General features: G+C 34.1%; 1 protein-coding gene across 5 annotated transcripts in view; it reads left to right on the top strand.

Annotated features, from left to right (window-relative positions):
* ERBB4 (erb-b2 receptor tyrosine kinase 4) overlaps window positions 1-21,586 on the top strand; it is a 1,164,558-nt gene that overhangs the window by 951,576 nt on the left and 191,396 nt on the right. For all 5 annotated transcript variants that reach the window (XM_044241525.1, XM_044241523.1, XM_044241526.1 and 2 more), the window contains exons 18-19: window positions 644-766; window positions 4,157-4,255. In XM_044241525.1, the coding sequence (XP_044097460.1) occupies window positions 644-766; window positions 4,157-4,255 (222 nt within the window). The remainder of the gene's footprint in view (window positions 1-643; window positions 767-4,156; window positions 4,256-21,586) is intronic.

The raw sequence follows: 21,586 nt of genomic DNA, 5'->3' as shown, positions 1-21,586 counted from the left end.
ATAGAATTCACCTGGAGTTTGGCAAAAATTCAAATTTCAGCCACAGCCTTAGAGTTACTGACCAGAATCTGCATTTTCACAAGAACCTCGGGTAATTCAAATGTACATGAAAATTTAGCAGCACTGTCCTGGTGCATTGGTATTGTGCTACGTTACTTTGTTCTCTTCTGACACATTTGTCCTGGCTTCCTAGTTATATTTTATTTTTCTAATTCTATTTATTGAGTCTCCTAAAACGAGAAAGAAAACTCTGATAGAGTACATGGACATAACTAAGATATGACTCTTTGTCGTAGATACCAAAACTGGAAGGACTTCAAAAAGTAGGATTAGGAGCCGCAAATTAGTCTAAATTTCTTTAAAATGTTGCGGGGGGGGGGAGTGCGGAAGGGAGCAGGAGAATCTCCTAGCTTAATATGCCTAAAGTAGGCACATTGTAACTTGTGTTCACCCAGACAAAAAGCTTGAGAAGTGAAAGGATAGACTGGGGGAATAGTGAGTGATCCATACGACAAAAAAATTGTCAAGGAAAGTATGCCTGTGTATTTTTTTGTATGTATGAGAAAGAGAATCAGGCAGAGGAAGAGGGAGAGGCATTAACTGGAATTGAAAGTTAGAGAACCTGTATTCTTTTGTTTTGTAGTTGGTAGAACCTTTAACTCCCAGTGGTACTGCACCCAATCAAGCTCAACTTCGTATTTTGAAAGAAACTGAGCTCAAAAGAGTGAAAGTACTTGGCTCAGGTGCTTTTGGAACAGTTTATAAGGTAAGTAAAAAAATTACCCATATCACCAGTTATTTTTTGTTTCAGACTTCTCTTAAATAACAGCCAGAATTATTGCTCTAGCTAACCTAATTTCCTTTTAATATTCGGAGAGGACAACCGGTATCGTATTGAGAAGTTGCTGCATAAATGAATCCATTCATTTTTATTGCGCAAGCTGGGATAGAAACTAGCAGGGGAAAGCAGGAAACTGTCACAAAGAGCCGCAGCATATAGTCTTTCTTTCCATAACCTTCTGATCCACTTTTTATGTTGGCAAATTTTGTCCCTACCTAGAATATGCAGCTCGAGCCCATTTTCCTTCCCCTACACAGTGCTCCATGGAATCCCAGACAGGCCTGAGCATATACCATAATTCTTGTTCTTCTTTTCTCCTGCCGTTTAATTCCCACATCTCTCCCTCAGAATGACACTACCTGTCTCTTTAGAATCCACACAAATGTGCTGATTTGTTAACAGGATAGGATTAGTTCCAAAACCACTTTTTTGCCCACCTGTTCATATGATTTAGCAGAAAAATTTTCAGTTTGGATGTCCTCACCATTATATGCAAACTAAAAAAGTGACTTTCTTTGTGAAATTCAGGTTAGATAGAATGAAAGGTGAAATCATGGTTTTCCAATAAGAGATATTTTTGGAAAGGCAAAGTTCAGATAATGTCATCTGCATGTTTACTTATTTAGCTTAATTATAAAACCAATTTGGAGGCCAGGCCCAAGGTTAATTGTGGTGAAATTTATGTTTAACGTAAGTAACAAGTATAAGAAACTGCTGGGTTAGTGCTAAATCCTTCTTGTGATGTCTGTTAGAACAGTTCCCCAAATTTTACTTAGACAGTTTTATAGGTTTCTTAAAGCTTTATCAAGCCTGAAGTTTTTACAAGCATTTCTGTTAAAATAGACTGGATCTTAGAAATTTTGCACTTTAAAATGTTCATTTTTTTCTACTTAAAACAAATGTTTATTTAACAAAAAGTATTAACAACTAGAATATAAACCTTAATTTTCCCTTCTGAGTGTTCCAAAAATAATTTAATCTTTTTAAAATAAAATTATTTTATTCTAAGGCCTAAATGCAGAAATTTCTTAAACTCTTTGTGTGCATATTTTGTTTCGTTAAACTCAAAATTATTAATTGAACACCTAATTTGAGTAGAAACTATTCTCGGCTGACTTGGTGCTTTCTAATTTTCAAATTATTTGTACATTCAAAGAAATATGATTTATCCTGTTTTTCTATTTATATTATGTTATAAATAATTCCATTTCAAAAGTAACTCAATTTTGGATTGTTCCTAGCATATAATCAACTTTTTATTTTAAAGATGATATGGTCTGGAAAGTGAATTTTATTTTAAATCATGGATACCATTTAACTTAAGAATAAATATGATCTAATGACCTCAGCAGGGAAAAATTACCCATTTAGACCTTTAATTATAAAGCTTTATAAATGTTTTTATTATGGATAACTATTTGCCTATTGTCCATGAGCATTGTAGCTTTATTGAAATTACTTGTATTAAGGTCCATAAGTACATTTCAATTTTATACCTATCGTATTTACAGTTGATGTTGTTTTAATTAACATATTAGTTCTTACCAAGGCATATTGTCTTAAATGGGAAAGAACTACTCTTGACCACAGAAATGCATATTAGCTTAGCTAATTACTTGGTTGATTTTTCTCCTGGTTGGACATATGCTGTGTTTAAGCATTAAAGATTTGAACCAATATACCATGGGTATTAGTATAGATAGTGTAGTTGAATTAGATAGTGTATTTGAATTTTTGTCTAGTTAGGACTAGAAAATAACGACTATACTTATTTAAAAAGCACTACAAATTAATTCACACTGAATTTATATTCATATTTCAAAAGTATACTTTGGGAATATTTTAATATTGATGCTATATCTTTATATCTTTATAAAGTAACCCCCCTCTGGTTACTTTATTGAATAATGGTAAGCCTGTTCTCTACCTTACATAACATCACTAAGAAAACGTAGCCTATGGATCTTGGGCTTCTTCCTCCCCATTTCTGCATTAATAGTTAAAAAAAAAATTATACCACAAGGAACTTGGCTTTTTTTTTTTAATTTAAAACATAGATTTCCCTATTAACCCCAAGAAGAATGCAACTCTTAACTTCACCTTCTAATGGTTAAAGCCCTTTTTTTCTGTATTATTCTCACTTTTTAATAATTCTTGTGTTTAGGTCTCCTCTTATATTATTACAACTTTCAATAACACAAATACATACGTTTTAGCATGAAGTACAAAATGAAAAACACTTTTTTTATGACTAGAACCAACTGATATTAAGAAAAACTAGAGATATTCTTTTTAGCAATAAGAGAATTTTTCCCCCTTTCATTTTAATGTTAAGACTGGACTAGGAAGACTTTTTTGATGTCAGGGCTAATAAGCTAAAATTTGAGATTTTCTTGCTTCTGTGTTCGTAAGGGAACACAGAATTTCAAAAAAAAATTCTTCGATAATTGATGCACCCCCAATGTTTTACCAAAATTATTGTCCTAATTCAAATGGTTGAATTGTTTACTCAGAAATGCTACTAATGTTGTACTTGACTCAAGTTCCACCTACTTTATCCTTTCTAGTGTGTAGATCCTATTCAGATATTATAATGATATTTTTGTAGGAGGAGAGAACTGGCAATGACCAGTATAAATATTTTATATTCAGAGATAATAAAAATCCTTGACAAACACATACACAATATTTGATAATAAAGACAAATTAATATGTGCTCAGTTCTCTCTAGTACTTGTCTTTGAAAACTAATTCTTAAATAATCATCTTAGCCAATCCAATCTTCAGGAACAGGAGAATATGTTTTTTTGTATCTTTATTTGTTTTAGTTGCAGAATAATTAAATAATATTAAAGTGAAAAGAACCTCCAACATTACTTAACCCAGTCTTCTAAATTACAAATGAGACAACTAAAGATCAAAAATTGGAACAGTGTTCTCTGAGTCTTAAGAAATTGATATATCATCTGAATCTAATATTTATATCTTATTTCATTTCTGTCACTATTGAAAAGCTTTTTCACACATTCAAATTGAATTTTATAATAGCAATGCTTTATAATGTAATAGTAAACACCTTGAAAGCAGAATAAATATACGATTCATCTTCAGATAATGAAAGGAGACAACAAAGTTGCTAAGTAACTTGTAACACATAACAGGTATTAGATAAATGTTTGTTGACTGAATAAAAAAATATAGGATCTCTAAATTATTTTTTAAGAAATTAATAGATTGAGTGGTTAAATCAAATTTTGTTTCTGGTATAAATTTGTATATCTTCATATAGATTTAATGTGATTTTTCCCCCCAAAGGGCATTTGGGTACCTGAAGGAGAAACAGTAAAGATTCCTGTGGCTATTAAGATTCTTAATGAAACAACTGGTCCCAAAGCCAATGTGGAGTTCATGGATGTAAGTATAGACACCAGGCAATCACATTTTTATCCATTTTTAATAGACTGCTTTTAGAATTTAAAAAAAGAAAAAAAAAGAAAGAAATGGTATACTCTACAATTAAAGCCTTGAGCAAAGGTCAGCAAACTTTTGCTTAAAGGACCAGAGAATAAATAGGCTTTTTTGTGCGATGTGGTCTCCATAGAAACTACTCAACTCCATCCTTTGGGTAAGTGAGCAGCCATAGACACTTAAAAACAAAACAAAACAGGGGCGCCTGGAGGGCTCAGTTGGTTGGACGACTGCCTTTGGCTCAGGTCGTAGTGCTGAAGTCCTCAGATGGAATTCCACATTGGGCTACCTGCTCAACGGGAGTCTGCTTCTTCCTCTGACCCTCTCCTTTCTCATGCTCTCTCTCTCATTCTCTCTCTCTCTCTCTCAAGTAAATAGATAAGGTCTTTGAAAATAAAAACAAAAACAAAAACAAAAAAATGCAAGAATGGGTATGACTGTGTTCCAGAAAACCTTATTTACACAAACAAGCTGAAGGCTGAAACCCTGCAAGCCAAATTCTGCTCTCAAGTGCTTTGTATTTAACCACGATGTAAAGAAAGGCAAATTGCATTTGGGAGTAGGGATGATGGTCTGAAAAATTAATTAGGCTGCTTTATTTTATTATTGTTAAAATCTACTAACAAAAAACATCAATCAAGATTAGTTTCTATAGTAAGTTAGTGTTAAATTTAAATTAGGAATCTACCTAAGTCAGATAATTACCAATTGAAATTTACTTTTTCAGTTCTAATTCAGAAGACAAACCTAATGGGTAAAAAGCTCCAACTATAGAAAAATACAGAGTTCTGAAGAATAAAAATACTTTATGAAGTTAATCAGAACTTTAAGATTTCCCCTAGCAAAAATTGTAGATTGAGCTGTTCAGCGAATTTCAGAAGGTAGGAGAGATAAAATATGTATGAGGTATGCTGTTATTTTTTCACATTCAACACAAGATAACTTGCCAGAGGTTCTATCAAAGACCCATGTATATATTCTTTCTTATTTTAGCGTAAAATCTTCAATAATAAGAATAATTTTGATTTTTAAACGACCTTTATATGAAAGATGATGCAAGCATATGCATTTTGATTTTTAAAGACGGATTGCTATATATTTCTACCCAGTTTTTCTTGTAAGCTCTTTTTTAGGTTGTACAGGAGCTCAGTTTTTGACTTTGAATAATTTATTTGGATATAATGTTTACTTTCTTATATAGGGCTGCTTTTAGTTCAACAACATATTGGTTATTAGATAATAGAACTGATAATTAACTGGTACAAACCAGCTGTTCTGATCAGTTGGTGCTGTACCTTACCAGTTGCTTAATATTTTGAATACCACCGTTGTTACTTATCTACCAACACCTGACAGACATTGAGTCCAGTAACTAAATAGTGTTTCTTTCTGCAGATGTCTAAAAGTTCTGACATTCTCTGCAGCTACATGTCCTGGCTCATATAGTAAAATGTAAAACTGAAGACTTTTTCAGTGATGTCACAATCCATTTGATCTTGATTATACATATATGGTTGTGAAGCGAATTTTCAAAGTAAAAGTTATGAAGAAAAAGGACAATGAATATACACAATATAAGTTAATATGTAAGACGAAGTTAAAAAAAAAAAAAAAAAAAAAAGATCTTGCCCAGCCTAGACTGTAGCCAAAGCTGGAATCCACAAGAATGCTAATAATCTCTGCTGGAGGCTTAGAGAGCCATTTTTGTCATATTTCCATGGAAACAGACCGGCAAAAAGGGGTTAAGAGGCTACAAAATAATCACCTAAGAAAGAAGCTCTAAAAGCTTCATCATGATTTTGAATGATTATTTGAAAGCTCCTAACCCCATCCATTTTTTTTTTTCCTGATCTGAAGTCTATTCCCATGGAAACAGGAGTGGGGATGGCAGCTTGAAGTCTTAAGATTTCCACTGAATTTTAGATGAGACTCTGATTGAGCCATGAAAGGGGTCATTTTCCTAAATGGTTGATAAATCTGGTGACCAACAGACTCCAAACTTAAAAGTTAAAAAAAATATTTATTAGGGAAAATATTTTTACTGAGCCCTCATACCTCATGGATAAATGCTGGAAGATTAATAGATTGGCGGGCTTCTATTGGCAATTTCAATAAATATCAAGCAGAAACACCTCCTACTATTTTCACAACTTCCTTCAAAACATTAGTATGACATCGCAATAATTAAAATACAGTTGCACTGGCAAAGTTAACGATAAATTCAGATTTTAAATAGGGTGGTGTAATTTGAATGCAAAATTATCCACATTTCATACCAACATTGTTAGCTCAGCTACTATGTGTGTAAATCATTATGAGTACTTAAATAACATATCAAACTGTAATAGAAGGTTTCATGTGAGCAAATTTATTTATAATTTGGGCCTAAGAATTAAGTTAAAGTTGCTCATATTCCCAAGGTTATTAAGATTAAAGTCTTTTTTGGCATATCTTTCAGTTTGGGTCCTTCCATGTGGTAGAATATTCCAAGTTTAACTTTCAAACTCATATAACATATACTGCAATCATGCTACCTTCTCTTTTGCAAACTAGTGTCTATATATATTTGTTTATCAGCATATGTTTTATGCCATTTTAAAGAAAAAAAAATAAAGCTTCTGAAGATAATGGGAACTGCATACTCTTACTAAGCATTAGATCTCTTTGTCCCACCTTACCCCCAACATGCAGCTTTATAGTTGGGGTAGAATGTTCTAGATTCAATAACTACTATTACTAAGTTTATTAGATGTAGCTCTGTGTTACTGGTTATTTTAATAAATGACAAAATGCAACAACTTAAAGCTCACTACATCCAATATTTCTACTGATATCCAGGGCACAGGAGATGACTTTTAGAATTTTTACCATAGGCAAAAATAAATAAGAAACAATTTATATTCTATGAAATGCTAAACTAAAAGCAGGAGAAGGAGAATTTGGTCAGAAGGCTGTAACTCAACTCACCTGAATATGTCTAATGGATTCATAATGACAATAACAACACATAGCTACTGAATGGCCAGTATGTCCTTAATTCCCATAAAGGAAGATCACATTGAACAACATTAAGAAAATGACCCTAGAGGTCCACCTTCTTAAGAAGAATATCTACATTTATACACATATCTAGTTTTTGTTTCAAATATCACCATTTCATTGGAAAAGCACAGGGTATTATTTTTTTATTTTTGGTTTGGTTTTACCTTGTTGTCTTTTGGGTTTTGTGTTTTGTTTTCTTTTTATCCATCAAATGGTACAGAACACATACCTAAAAAATGAAGCTACTGAGTAAGATTCCTGGAATTGGGGAGCATGGTCTGGTCAAATCAGACAGACTCTTGAGTTTGTCTGAATTTCTACTACTGTTGTTTTATTGTTCTTGTTTGCTCTGATATTTAAGCCCACTATCACTTGACATTATTCTATATCCCTTGTAAGTGTATGTGTGTTTAAATGTTTTATTTATTTGTTTTCTTAAAAAATATTGAGATAAAAAAAACAATTATCCTAAATTCCTGTGACTGAATAATAATAATGCTTCAGCTTAGTGCTCTGCTTGTTGGCTTTACTGTCAGCTTTCCCATGCCAAGTCAACCACCTAGCTCCCAGTAAGTTGCTCCAAGGAAATATGTTTTAGATTATCCAGACTTACTGTATAAATAGTCATATTTCGGGGCACCTGGGTGGCTCAGGAGGTTAAAGCCTCTGCCTTCAGCTCAGGTCATGATCCCAGGGTCCTGGGATCGAGCCCCGCATCGGGCTCTCACTCGGCGGGGAGCCTGCTTCCTCCTCTTTCTCTGTCTGCTTCTCTGCCTACTTGTGATCTCTGTCTGTCAAATAAATAGACAAAATCTTTTTAAAAAATAGTCATATTTCTATTAAAGGAAGAAGAACTTGTTGCCCTCTCCCTATACAATAGGAAAATCTATTTATCTTGTATGATCATTGCACTGTTTTCAGAAGAAATGTCCATGTGAATTGTGCTTCCATGTTGCTCTTCCTTGTATTGCCTTTATGATATTCAATGACTTCTTTAAAAATTGTATGTATGTATGTATGTATTTATTTATTTATTTTTGAGGGGTGGGGGAGAGAGAGAGAAAGTGAGCCAGCATGTGAGCAGGTAGAGAGAGACAAAAGGAGAGGAGAGAGAATCCCAAGGAGGTTCCATGCTCAACTCAGCGCAGAGCCTGATGTGGGGCTCAATCTTGTAACAGTGAGATCATGACCATGAGATCAGGAGCTAAGCAGAAACCAAGAGTTAGATGCGCTTAACTGATTGAGCTATCCTGGTGCCTCATCATATTCATTGCCTTAATGAGAATTGTTCCAACTCTAACTGATATCATATTAATGGGTTGAGACAAATAGAATTTACTAGTAGAGTTTATATTTTCTTTCAGATTACAGCAGACTTAAAAAAATTATTTGAAAAGATGTTTTGCTCAATAACATCAACTTCACATTATAAAAATAACATTGTTATGCTTATGACTTCACAGAGTTAACAATAACTCTTAGATCCTGTATCATACTAATAACAGATTTTTAAAAATTCATACAATTTAATCCAATGATATCTTTATGTCTTACAGATTTTGCTCATTTGCATACATGAATATAATTAATCAATTTTAGAGGTAAAACAAAATGCAAAATTCCTTTTTTAAAAAGCCCATTACTTAGATGTCAAAGGATTCAACACTGCTGCCATGATCTTGAGAAGTCAGTTATAAACAATTCTTCTTTCCTTAAAAGAATTATAGCTAAAATAATTAAGAAAACATTTAAGAAGTTACTTTGCTTTTAAAAATCAAACAATATCTTCAAAAAGAGATTCTATAAACTCCATTAGAAATAGAAGTTGGTCTTTCAAAGCTCTCCTAAAAAGAAAGGAAAGGAAAGGGAAGGAAAAGTAAACACAGGAAAAAAGAAATTTACCAGTGACTAAAGTAAATAATTTCTGTTATAGTTTATTCCATTAAGCCTTGTTTATGTCCCGTTAACTGTATAGAGCTTGATTAGAAATGGCATCACATCTGAAATCACTATTTCAAACACCCCATTCTCTAACTGCCTTCTCCTGCCCCTCTGGTTCCTTTCCTATTGCACATACTTGAGGAACATTTTACCCTTTTAGGTATCACCCATATATCTACTCTTCTAGCTTTAGCTACCTCTCAGCTGCCCCTTCCCTCATATCCCTCCTCAAACAACTTGGATTCAGGGCTCACTGTTACAATCTCATTCCTTTAAAAATCCTCAACTTTCTTGCTTCTCAAAATCATGCTGGTATTAAGCAATCCTGGAAATACTGAAATTTCTTGGTGCCATGGTCTAGACCTCTTTTCCCTAAATTTTCTCTTTGGATTACCAAATTTCATCTCTAGTTTATTTTGTGAATCTGACTTTCTCTCCATCCTTGATACCTCCAAGTTGAAATCTCAAGGTCATCTCAAGTTTAACACATTCAGAATGTACTTTTATACCTTCTCTTCTAAATCTGTTCTGCATTCAGTCTTACCTACATAAATAATTTGTGTATCTATGTATCCTTATTGTCCATATCAGTAGTTTGGGATTTGTCATTGTATGTCACAATCCTTCACATGATCCACTACCAATTCAAGAGCAAATGCTTCTATTCTATGCCAAAACACATTTGGAGAGCTTCCTTTTCTTGTTATACTCCACTGCCACCACCTTAATCCAAACTGTTGATGTCTTCAGCTTGAATTATAAGAATAACCTCCAGTTGGATCTCCTTACTTTTTAATACAAGTCTTGAATTGTGTTACTCCTTGGCATAAAAACTTCCAGTGGCTTCACTAGGCCAAAATACTCAATCCTTGCTTCCTGATCTCCTCATCACTTTTCCTGTCTTCATTCTCTTCATTGACCTTCTTTCTACTCCTTACAAGCCAAGCAAGACAATGCCTTTGCCTGGAGGGTCTTTCTTCCATTTACACCTGATTAATTTGCAGTCATTCTTATGTTCTCAGCTTAAGCATACGATCTCCAAGATAGCTTTCCTGACCCCTTATCCAAATTATAACCTAACAGAATTTAGAAATTTTCCTTTGTGCATCTATCATGATAGACTATTACCTACGTATTTGTGCTAGCTATTATTGTAGAAGCCCACTCTACCACTAGGCTATAGGATCTTTGACAACAAAGACTGTCTGTTGACCCCACAACTGCCTATTTAATGACAAGCATAATGCAAGCATGTAGTTAGGAACCAATAAATGTTTTGTTAATTGCCTGAATAGATTTTTCCCCCTATTTTTTAAAAGACTTCCATTCCTCTTTTAAGCCTTCTTCATTCCAATCTAATTGATTTCTGTTGTATCTCCCCCCAACAGTCTTACCTTTATTTGACATATTGTACTTGGATCATTTTCCTTAAATATTTATAATGCTAATCTCTGATTTATTTCTACAAACTCAAATTTAGTAGCTGTTTTGAATCCAGAGTAACAACATATCTCTGAAAAATAGATGTTCCATATTGACTCTGTAAGTAAGAGTATTGACTCTCTGAAACCCTTTAAGTAGGAAAACCCTTAGGTGCCTGGGTGGATCCATCAGTTAGGTGTCTGCCTTAGAGGTCAGGTCATGATTTCAGGGTCTGGGGATTGAGCCCCACATCAGGCTCCCTGCTCAGCGAATAGCCTACTTCTCCCTCTCCTGCTTCCCCTGCTTGTGCTTTCTCTTTCTTTCTTTCTCTCTGTCAAATAAATAAATAAATCTTTAAAAAAAAAAAAAGAAGAAGAAGAAGAAGGAAAACACTTTGTAGATTTTTGATATATCCAGGAGGCCAGGAACATCCCCTAGTGGGAACCTTTTGAATGCTTCTGGGCAAATGTTTCCCTTATATATGGGCAGGTAGGGCTAGGTTTCATTTTTAGCTTCTTCTTAATCTTGAGTTCCTGATATTTTATGTTGTGGTTTAAGATAGTGTTTACTTCTCTAATAACAACCTGTTATTAGAGTTTCCCCCAGACCCACCCCTGTCTCTTGCCTATTTATATCTACTCCAATAGGAGTAAGGATGGGTGGATGGGATCCTGTATAAAAAGGGGGGAAAACAGTTTGATTTTATCACAGATTTTGGCAAATAATAGAAATAATTGACTGCAGTCATAATTCATTGCTGGTATGAGTTATCTGAATTTAATAGATATTTTAAAACTTCAGCTTTGAATATTTCTCAGGGAATACTAAAATGTTTGAAAATAGGCAACATACCTGACAAGTTTTATATTCTCACAGTCTTAATTTTTCTCTTGAAGCACCTAAAAGAGACTATAAAACCAAAACAGGTTTCTCTCTGTAAACCTCAACATGTAACTTAATAAGTTTTCTGCTTCTGTTTCTCCAGAGCATTTCTTGGGTTTGTGTGCATGAAAGGACATTTCTCAAGTGCACATAGTCTACTGTGCCAATATTTGAATTCAATGAGTGAAAATTAGGAATCTGTTAAAGGCATTAGTTTTCCATATTGTAGATATTTTCCAGCTTTGTAAACTCTACAATTTGGTGAATTTCATAAATCACTAGGGGATGTATTGCTGTGCCACCAGAGAGCTAGAAGAGAATTATACTGATCATGTGCAGTTTCTGACTCCAATCTGAATAGTATTTGCTAATTATAATGGCTTAGGAAGAATTCTCACTTCATTTAACTGCACCAGTAGGAAGAGCTGTTTATCATATAAAACTTGTTCATAAAATTCAGGTAGAAAGCTCTTGCCCATAGGGCAAGCAGAGACTGGGAAACAGAATTTCCAAAAAATTAGCAAATAATTTCAAACATATCAAACCTTGATATGGATGGTTTGATTAATATTTAATCCTCTGTTTGCAGATTCAAGGATATAAAATATTTTTTCTGCTAAAGGAAGGGACCACCTGAATAAAAGCCTGATTTACATTATGTGGCATAAGGTGATTTCAGTTATTCAGGTACCAGTGATTTGATTCAGGAAATGAAAGCTCAATGTGCTGATATTTTCAGTAGCACACACACACACACACACACACACACATATGTGTATCTACATAGTGGAGTGAATATATATTGATATATATTAATATTATACATTATTATATACTATAAATATATTTTATAATTATATTATCAATATAAATAAATTATAAGTATTACCTATACTATAAATACATATATTTTAATCTCATCATTACCCCTTTTCATAAAATGATTACTATAGGGTGCCTGGGTGGCTCAGTGGGTTAAGCCGCTGCCTTCGGCTCAGGTCATGATCTCAGGGTCCTGGGATCGAGTCCCGCATCGGGCTCTCTGCTCAGCAGGGAGCCTGCTTCCTCCTCTCTCTCTCTCTCTCTCTCTCTCTCTGCCTGCCTCTCTGCCTACTTGTGATCTCTCTCTGTCAAATAAATAAAATCTTAAAAAAAATGATTACTATAGAATCTCTCTTTAAGCCTTTTAAAAAAATGACTTGTTCTATAAATACTACATAAAAAGCTCAATTTATTTCCCCAGTAAAAATAAAAATATCAAGGTACTGTTTTGAACATTTCTAAGCTGCTGCAGCTTCTAAAAAGCCATGTTTTTAATTCTCTTAGCTTACAGTTTATGTATAGGTGGGCACAGTATGATGAGAAATAAGAATGAGCACTCTGAGGTAGAAAAATTATGAGAGTAGTTTGTCACGAAAATAAGCAATCAGTGAGGGCATTTTATCTCAAAACTAAAAAGCTTACAGTTTTCCACAGTGATCATAGCCTCTGCAGTTTTATCTAGGGTTTTGATCCACTTACAAATTTAATCTAACCTCTCGGAACTTAAATGTTCCATTATCTGTTAGAAAATAATTAGAAGCTGTAAGCAGAAGTCTGCATATGTGGGGTTCCTTGGGAGTCCCTAAGCTCATGGAAGCAAGGCGTTTGATGGATACTGGTCAGCTGATATTGGACCAGCAGCTAATAATAGCGGGAAATGCTGCTTAGCTAGGTGAGAAAGTTAACTCGGGGAAAATGAAAATGAAACATTTGGGATTTATGGTCGGAAATAAATTTCCCTTTTTCATTCGTTTCCTGGTAAGAAAATAGCCAAGGGAACCAGTTCTTTTTTTTTTTTTTTTTTTTTTTTTTATAATTTATAATGAAGATCTAAGGCCCCACTTGATCTCAACCATATTCACTGTAATTTCCTTGCATCCTCACAAAGAAGTTTGAGTGCATTAGGAATCTGTTTAATATAATGTATACAAATAATAGGTGAATCTGATCAGTAAATTAACAATTGTTGGCTTTAGCAAACCTGTGGTAAATTAACCGCAGGAAACCTGTATAAGCTTTTTGGGAGGGTTGCAAACACAAGGGGCTTGAGTACAAAGCCAGAAAAATACTTTACTTTTGTGAGTAAAGTAATGAGCCAAGTCCCTTTAAAATGAAAAATAAGTTAATTTCAAAATGAGGATGGCTCATTCACTTAATGAACATGTTATCATGTTCTCATTAATGAAAAAGTATTTTGTTCTTTTGCAGACAGATGCTTCACAACAAAATATTCTCTAGTTTTTTCATGTAATGTTGGCTTACATCAGAGGGGATTTCAACCTACATTACTCTATTTTCTTTAGTTTTCTACTAAATTTATAATGCATGGACTAAGGCGTAGGACCTAAAGCTGTGTGTTATTTTTGCATCCTCAACAAGGTTGTTGATATCTTTTAACTGATAGCTACTTCAGGCTTTGTAACTCCTTTAACACCCACTTACTGAGTAGTAAGAATTTAGTAAATATTTATTTTTAGTTTGAAGGTTGGATATAAAATATGCTTACTTCATTTGTTTTTTAATAGACTTCTATGGAGGGCCTACTATGCACACAGTCCCATGCCATCTTTGTCCTCTAGGGCTTATTAGATCACTATCATGGCATAGATTTAAACTTGGTGAGATTTGTCTGGTGATATTAAGTTGATAAAGCAATGTTTTATCAGGTTGGAAGAGAGGAAGTATGACAGGAGATTCGTAGAAGGAAATAGTGTCATTAATGGTGGGTGGATTTACGGATCTTTTAAACTCTTCACCGATGCAGGAATACGTTTTTTGGTCTTCCAATTTATTTGGTTGCTTTTGTCTAAAATGCATGCATTTTAAAGACTTAATTTAATTTATTTGTTTGACAGAGAGAGGGATCACAGGTGGGGTGGGCGGGGCTGGGGAGCAGAAGGAGAGGGAGAAGCTGGCTCCCTGCTCAGCAGTGTGGGGCTCTATCCCAGGACCCTGGGATCATCACGGGGCCGAAGGCAGACACTTAACCGACTGAGCCAACCAGGTGCCTCTAAAATGCAAGCATTTTAGAAAATAATTGACCCTTGTTTCAGTTTATTTTTATCCTTATCTTGTTTCTTCTATATGTATTTCATAGACTTATTTTTATATATTTTATATGCCATATATACATGATATATAAACCATCTTGTATGCAATTGTGGAGTTTGTTGGTTGATGTGGAATCTGCTTTAAGTCAGGAAGGAAAAGTTAAAATACAAATATTTTCCTATAACTTACTCAACACTAACTCCTTCAAAGTATGATATTGAAGTTTAACACAGTTTTTGGATGTAGGTACTTATATAAACACTGAAATTTCTTGTTTCAGATATTTTTATTTTAAAAATAAAAGCAACAGCTTGTTAATTTCCATTTCACTGTGGTTGTTAGTTGTGGAGATTAACTTATTAAGAATATTTACCTATTAATGCTGGCCACCCAAAAGAGTGCCACAAATCTATTTTATTGGGTTTAGGTATGAACATATTTTGAAAAGGTTCTGTTCTGTTTTTACACTTGTACACCCAATTAACTCTTAAATAATGTCCATGACAACCTTTTCAGTTAATCTTTATATTTTTAAAAACTATGAAATAATATCAAGAGATTCATTAAAGATCAATCAGCTCTTCTGCTTGATAATCTAATTGTCATTGAAAGTGACTGCCTGTAGAAAAAAAATTGCCATTTTAAAACAATGTTCATTTTTTCCTCTTCAATAAAGTTGTATTCTCTTATAATATTTATATATTTATATTTTAAATATATTTTATATTTTTATATAAATATATATTTTATATATTTATAATTTATAATTTTTTGTTACAGTAAATCTGCATTTGTGTACATCACAGACATTTGTAACGGTTAAGAAAACGACATTCTTATTTACCACTGGATATTAAGATATTTATAAACAGTGTGTGTAATTGTGTTGGCAGAGTTTTCTAATTGAAAATGAGTACAGGACTTTCCTATTAAAGCATAAAGTCCACTGCTTCTGAAGTAAGCAGAATTGCTATTAACAGATTATCATCCCTTTACTTAAAACCTTATCTGTAGTCCAGTGGAAATTAACCACCACCATCTGTACCAAAAAATTCCCAATTTAAACGTGTAAGTTAGAACTCCTACAGGGCATATGTTGTGGTGAGATGGGCAGTGGATGAGAATTCTTCAAATTCTCTAATGTGATCCATTTGGAAATTACTATGAAGTCTGGAAAGACCCTGACCTCCAGGTATTCTTTCCTATTTTTCTTCCTATATAGGCAGAACAAGACACCATTTCCTAGTGGAAGTGAAGATGAAGTACAGAGCACTTCTCCAGTAAATTTAATTTTATCTCTTTATAAGACTCATGCATCATGGCCTGTTTCAATCAATAAATTATTTTCTCCCTTTAAGATTTAGACTTTGATTAGCTTGAACTTCTTAAAGCAGTATCAGAAAAGCAAAAAAGAAACAATTTATTTAAAATCTGTGAATTGTGATCCAGGCATATTGAATACATTTTCTTGTATTCATCATGATAATAAAGCAACCAAGACCAGCAAAGTCTATTTTGGCACACAAACTTGCATAATTAATGCCAACTTTTCATAATAAGATTAAAACTTATGTTTAAGAACTTCCTATTATTTAAAGATTTTTTTCTTCATATCTCTTTTCCCATTAGTAGTTCAAATAGACACAGTGATGTTTCAATTTCTAAAGGGTAATGTATATGCCAGATTATTATTATGCAGATAGTAAATGAAGGTTTTTAGGAATCTGTTAATAATACAAGATATTATTTTCATCACCTTAAATGAAATGTTTTTCAAAGAAGCTACTGTTGGTTCAAGGTTATCAGCCAATCAAGACTTGATGAAAGACAGTTCTAATATTTAAGTCAACCAACCAGCCTGTTTAAATATGTATTTGCCAGCTAAGCCATTTTTGAAGCATGGTCCTATATTATCTCACTGTCCTTTTGGTGATGAGATATTACATTACAAGTTCTTTGTGCTATGAGGTTGATAAGGCTGAATGTGAACACCGGCATACAACTAAACTATTTGACTTACAAATCAGCATCAGAGCATAAAGTATTCAGGGACAAGGGGCCTTGGCGGACTACTTAGTGATATTTATCATTTGGATTTCTCTTTCTCAAGTGCTTAAATTTAGGAACATGTCAGTGTCTAATAGGGGATAGTGGCATAATCTCAAGGTAAAATTCACCTGTAAGTAAGAATAAAATTAGTTTCACCACTAAGAGCATGCATGCGCAGGGGACACACACACACACACACACACACACACACACACAAATAGGTAGAACCTCAGTCAAGATTTGGAGAAATCCCATGAACCCCTATGCTCATATAAGCCAACTCAAATCATGTTTCTCTCTCTCAGGGTGTTGATTACTATATAAAACTTTAGGGAGAGTAATAATATAACTTTCATTTTATCTCTGGTAACTGGCATTTTTAATTGGCCATCACAACATCAATTGACCTGTGCCTTTGCCTATGAGACCCGATTTGTGGTTTGTCAAGGAGAAAACATAAAATCTTATAAACGAAGTATAGTTAAAGAAAGTAGAAAGAAATCGTTTATAAATGTGAGATTTGGTAATAGTTCACTCCGAAAAGTAAATTTTATAAGCCCACTTGAACAATAATGGTAATCCCAAGTAGTAGGAAATTGCGGTATTTCAGGAATGACTGGGACACGACATTAAATGTGGTAAAGACCACAGAGACTTCTCTCATCTCAGCTTTTACCCAGCTTGTGTGAAGTGTCCCACTAACCCCTTGTCTGAAGAGCAAGTTTAGGAAAAAGCTTCCCTGTGGCCTGTCTTGGGAGCATACCTATTCCTGGATCAAATGAGAGGTAGAGTCCCATTGTTTAAGTGGCTTTTGATGGCCCAGGTGTTTTAATGTATAATTTGAATAAGCACTAAGACTCATAAAAGGGAGAGAGGAAACTAGAAAGGCAAACCAATGGGTGACTGCAAAAAAACAGTTAATATTTTGGGTTCGACAAGATAAACCAGAGACATTTTTTTTTTTACTGCATAACCTCATTTTTTTTTCTTTACTTTGTTTTCTGTTTTTTTTTTTTTTTTCTTTTATAACTCACTTTCTTTTAATGGGAAATTTTAAAGATATATTTTCTCCAGTTTTTTAATTGAAGTAGTATATAGAAATAGATATAGACATATAATATCAATATAAGTATATATATCTTCTTAGCTGTGTTTCCTGGCATTTCCCTCCACCTTCCTAAAAATATGCATCCTCTGCCATTTCTTGATTGTATCAATTTTAGATAAAATCTTTTGGCTATTTAATACAGATAGTGAAGATTTAGTATTCTCAAATCCTTTTCTACACTTTTTTCACTTATATTCCTTATGTAATATTCATGTCTTAATTTCAAAATTATATTGATAATTTAGGGTCTTTTTTCAGAATTATCACTATAAAGGTGTTGCTGATAACTATTTCACCAAGAATATTTTTTCTTCTAAGCATTCTATGTCTCTACCTCTAATTCTTCCCCAACTTACAGACTTCTCTTCCACGAGGTCAGAGGCTTCATGAACTCTACCACTTTTGGGTTTGTTTTTTAGTTTTCCTTCTCTCTCTTACTGGTAGAAATCCTTCCTTAAGAACTTCACTCTCATGTTCAATCTGGACTGGTAGTGTCTAGGTTAAAGACCCAGCTGTAATCTGGGCCCTCTCTTCCTCTTCATCTAGAATCTCCCTTTGTTTTTCAACTCAGTTGTATCCTTTAGTTTCTTCATACAGTACTTCTTCCTGGGGCACCTGAGTGACTCAGTTGGTTAAGCAACTGCCTTCAGCTCAGGTCATGATAGTGGAGTCCCGGGATCGAGTCCCACATCAGGCTCCCAGCTCTGTGGAGAGTCTTTTTCTCCCTCTGACCTTCTCTCTCTCATGCTCACACTCTCTCTTTCAAATTAAAAACAAAACAAAACAAAACAAAACAAAACATAAAACCTTAAAAAAAAAAAAGTATCTTCCTCCTTCCTGGTTTACTATTATGTAAAGAATTATTTGCTATAATGAAGAGTTACAGGGAAACAACTGTGTGGTACCCTAGGACTGAAGGAGAATACCAAGGAAGGGAATTCCTAATTCCTACTTTTTTTTCCCCCTGCTATTCCCAAGATTTCCAAATGATGAACTTTAGACTTTTTTTTTTTTTTCCTTCATTCATTGTGCTGAGCTCTTTAAGGGTCCTTCGAATCTAGAAACTTGTATCTGTTAGTTTGGGAACTTTTTTTTTTTTTTTCTCATGGCATCTTTGATAGTATTATCTGGCTTGTTCTTCTCTTCCTTCTGGGATTCTGGTTAGTCAGTTGTAGACCTCTGGATTTGTTCTTTAATTTCCAAATCTTATGTCTCAGATTTTCAAGTGTATGTATTTGTTCCTCATTTTTCTGAGGGTTTTCTTGAATTTCTTCCAAAAAATTTTTTTAGAAATATTGTGTGTTGTACTTTTAATTTCCAAAAGGTGTTTTTGTTTCTTTTATCATTTAAAAAAAACAAACAAACAAACAAAAAAACACACAAAAAACATACCAAGTAAGCAAGAAACCTGTGTTCTTGGTGAATACAGTATATATTTTCCTGTGTCTTAGGGTGTTGATATTTTTCATGTTTTCCTTTGTTTCCTGAATTGTGTCTTCGCTCTGGGTTCTTCTTTTCTTTCAGTTTGTTTGAATGGGCTTCAGCTTTAGAACTAATCTTTGTCCATTTGGGCTGCTGTAACTGTGTATCATAGACTGGGCTTATAGGCTAAGAAAAACTTTCCCACAATTTTAGAGGCTGAAAAATTCAAGATTAAGTTACTGACATGGTTTGAAGTGTTGGAGGTCTGGGGCTAATGGTCAAGAAAAAATTCCTGAGGCATCTTTTGTGCAGAAAAGTGGTTTTATTAAAGCACAGGGACAGGACACATGGACAGAAATTGCTGCACTGGGATTGTGAGGAGTGACTGATTACATAAGATTTTCCTATCCTATGGAGGGGAGGGTGATGTTAGGGCTCCAGGAAATTGAATCCATAGGGTTTCTGGAGATTTTTTTTTTTTTCTTATAAGTCATTAAGATAGATGGAAACTCATGTCCTGCATAACCCTGATCTCTATCAGTTAACCATTTGTTTTTCCTTTTCTTTTGTTCTAGAGCAGCCGGGGGTGCCTGAGGACTGTCACATACATCCTACCTAGTGTGTTTTGGGGGCTGGGGAGGAGCAGGGTGTTAGCTTGTGCTTTGCCCTCAGCTTGCTTTCTGCTCCCTCATCAGAAAATCCCTTGGTGTCTGAAGAAAGCTGTTTTCTAGTTCATAGACAGATCTTTTCTTATGTCCTCACGTGACAGAGTGGGTGAGGGAGCTCTCTGAGGTCTCTTGTAAGGGCACTAATTTATTCATCTGTAAGAGCTCTACCCTTATTACACAGTCATCTGTCAAAAGCCCCACATCCTAATACCTAATCTTGCATTGGGAATTAAGAGATCAACATAAGAATATTGAGAGACACAAACATGCAGTCTGTACCATCTGGTGATGTGAGCTTTACTGAGAGCAGTGTTATGACCACTTGTTTGAGTTACCCAATATGGGGTCATTTAGCTTTTCAGAGAGAATATACCATTATACAACTGTCTATGCATTTTTGGAGATGATTACAGTGAATTCTGTTCATTATGTAGACTTTAAGGACAAAACAAGAAAAAAAAAAAAAGAGAGAGAGAGAGAACCTTTTCTTCTTCCTTTTTTTTTTTTTCCCTAAAGTAAATCTTCTCTCCCCCAATCTCTCTTGTGCCTGGTGTCTCAAAATATAATTCTTTGGTTCAATTTCTCCATTTAAAAACTTTAATTTCTTGCTAGGATAGGGAAGAGCCATAAATTGCTACTCTGGATAAAGAGAAGACCAGAGAATCTAACTGTTCTTTATACAAATTTTGAATATTATTCTTGATTTCAACTCCATCTTTCACCTTCACCATCTGTTGCACTAAATGTCTTTGGTTTTTATATCCTTTCTGTGTTTTGCTGAATGAATTGGCTTTCATATTCTTAGCATTTCCCTTTGTAGACACATTTTTTTGTTGTTGTTGTTTTTGTTTTTGTTTTGCTTTCTTACTTTTGCTACATCCATTTCCCTGAAATTCGTTGACATTTGTTCAGCCATTTTACCCCCTCTCCCATTCTCTTTGTTTGGGGGATTTGTATCTTTTTAAAATCTTCCCCTTATTTTAGTGGCATCTTGAGAAAATGCAGAGAAAATGTAAATACTTAATCTATCATAATAAAATGAAAGTCCTGAAAGGAGTTTAAATCTAAAAATCCTAGAAGAGCTCCTTCTAACTTTGTTTTCTTTTTTAAAAATAGTTTCTCTTTAAGTAAATGTAAAGAATATATACTCTTTACTTTCAACCATGTTTTAATATCATGTATTAAAGAAAGCTTCCTTCATAAGGAAAGTCATTACGTTTTTAAATTTTTTAACTTACTTATTTATTTGAGAGACAGACAGAGAGCATGAGGGGGAGGAGAGCCAGAAGGAGAGGGAGAAGGACAAGCCGACTCCCAGCTGAGCAGAGAGCCTGACACAGGGCTGGATCCCAGGACCCTGAGATCATGACCTGGGCTGAAGTCAGACACTTAACGGACTGAGCTAAACAGCACCCCCACCAAAAGTTAGGTTTTTTGTTTGTTTGTTTGTTTGTTTTTCTTAATTAATAATTGCTTATTGAGAACTAGAGGATTCCTTAATTATTTGATCTTCTCATCCACACATGGTGACAAGAAAGGCAAGAAGCATTTATATTGAGAATTGATATTTTATAACTGTATCTAAGATTGTCACTCCAGGGAGAAACATCTAAGAAAACATTTAGCCCCTAGATTATAGTTGAAAAGTGA

This window comes from Neovison vison, chromosome 3 (genome assembly GCF_020171115.1).
Source record: "Neovison vison isolate M4711 chromosome 3, ASM_NN_V1, whole genome shotgun sequence".
NCBI lineage: Eukaryota > Metazoa > Chordata > Mammalia > Carnivora > Mustelidae > Neogale > Neogale vison.
The sequence above is the reverse complement of the archived record's forward strand: the minus strand, read 5'-3'. Positions and strand labels throughout refer to the sequence as shown.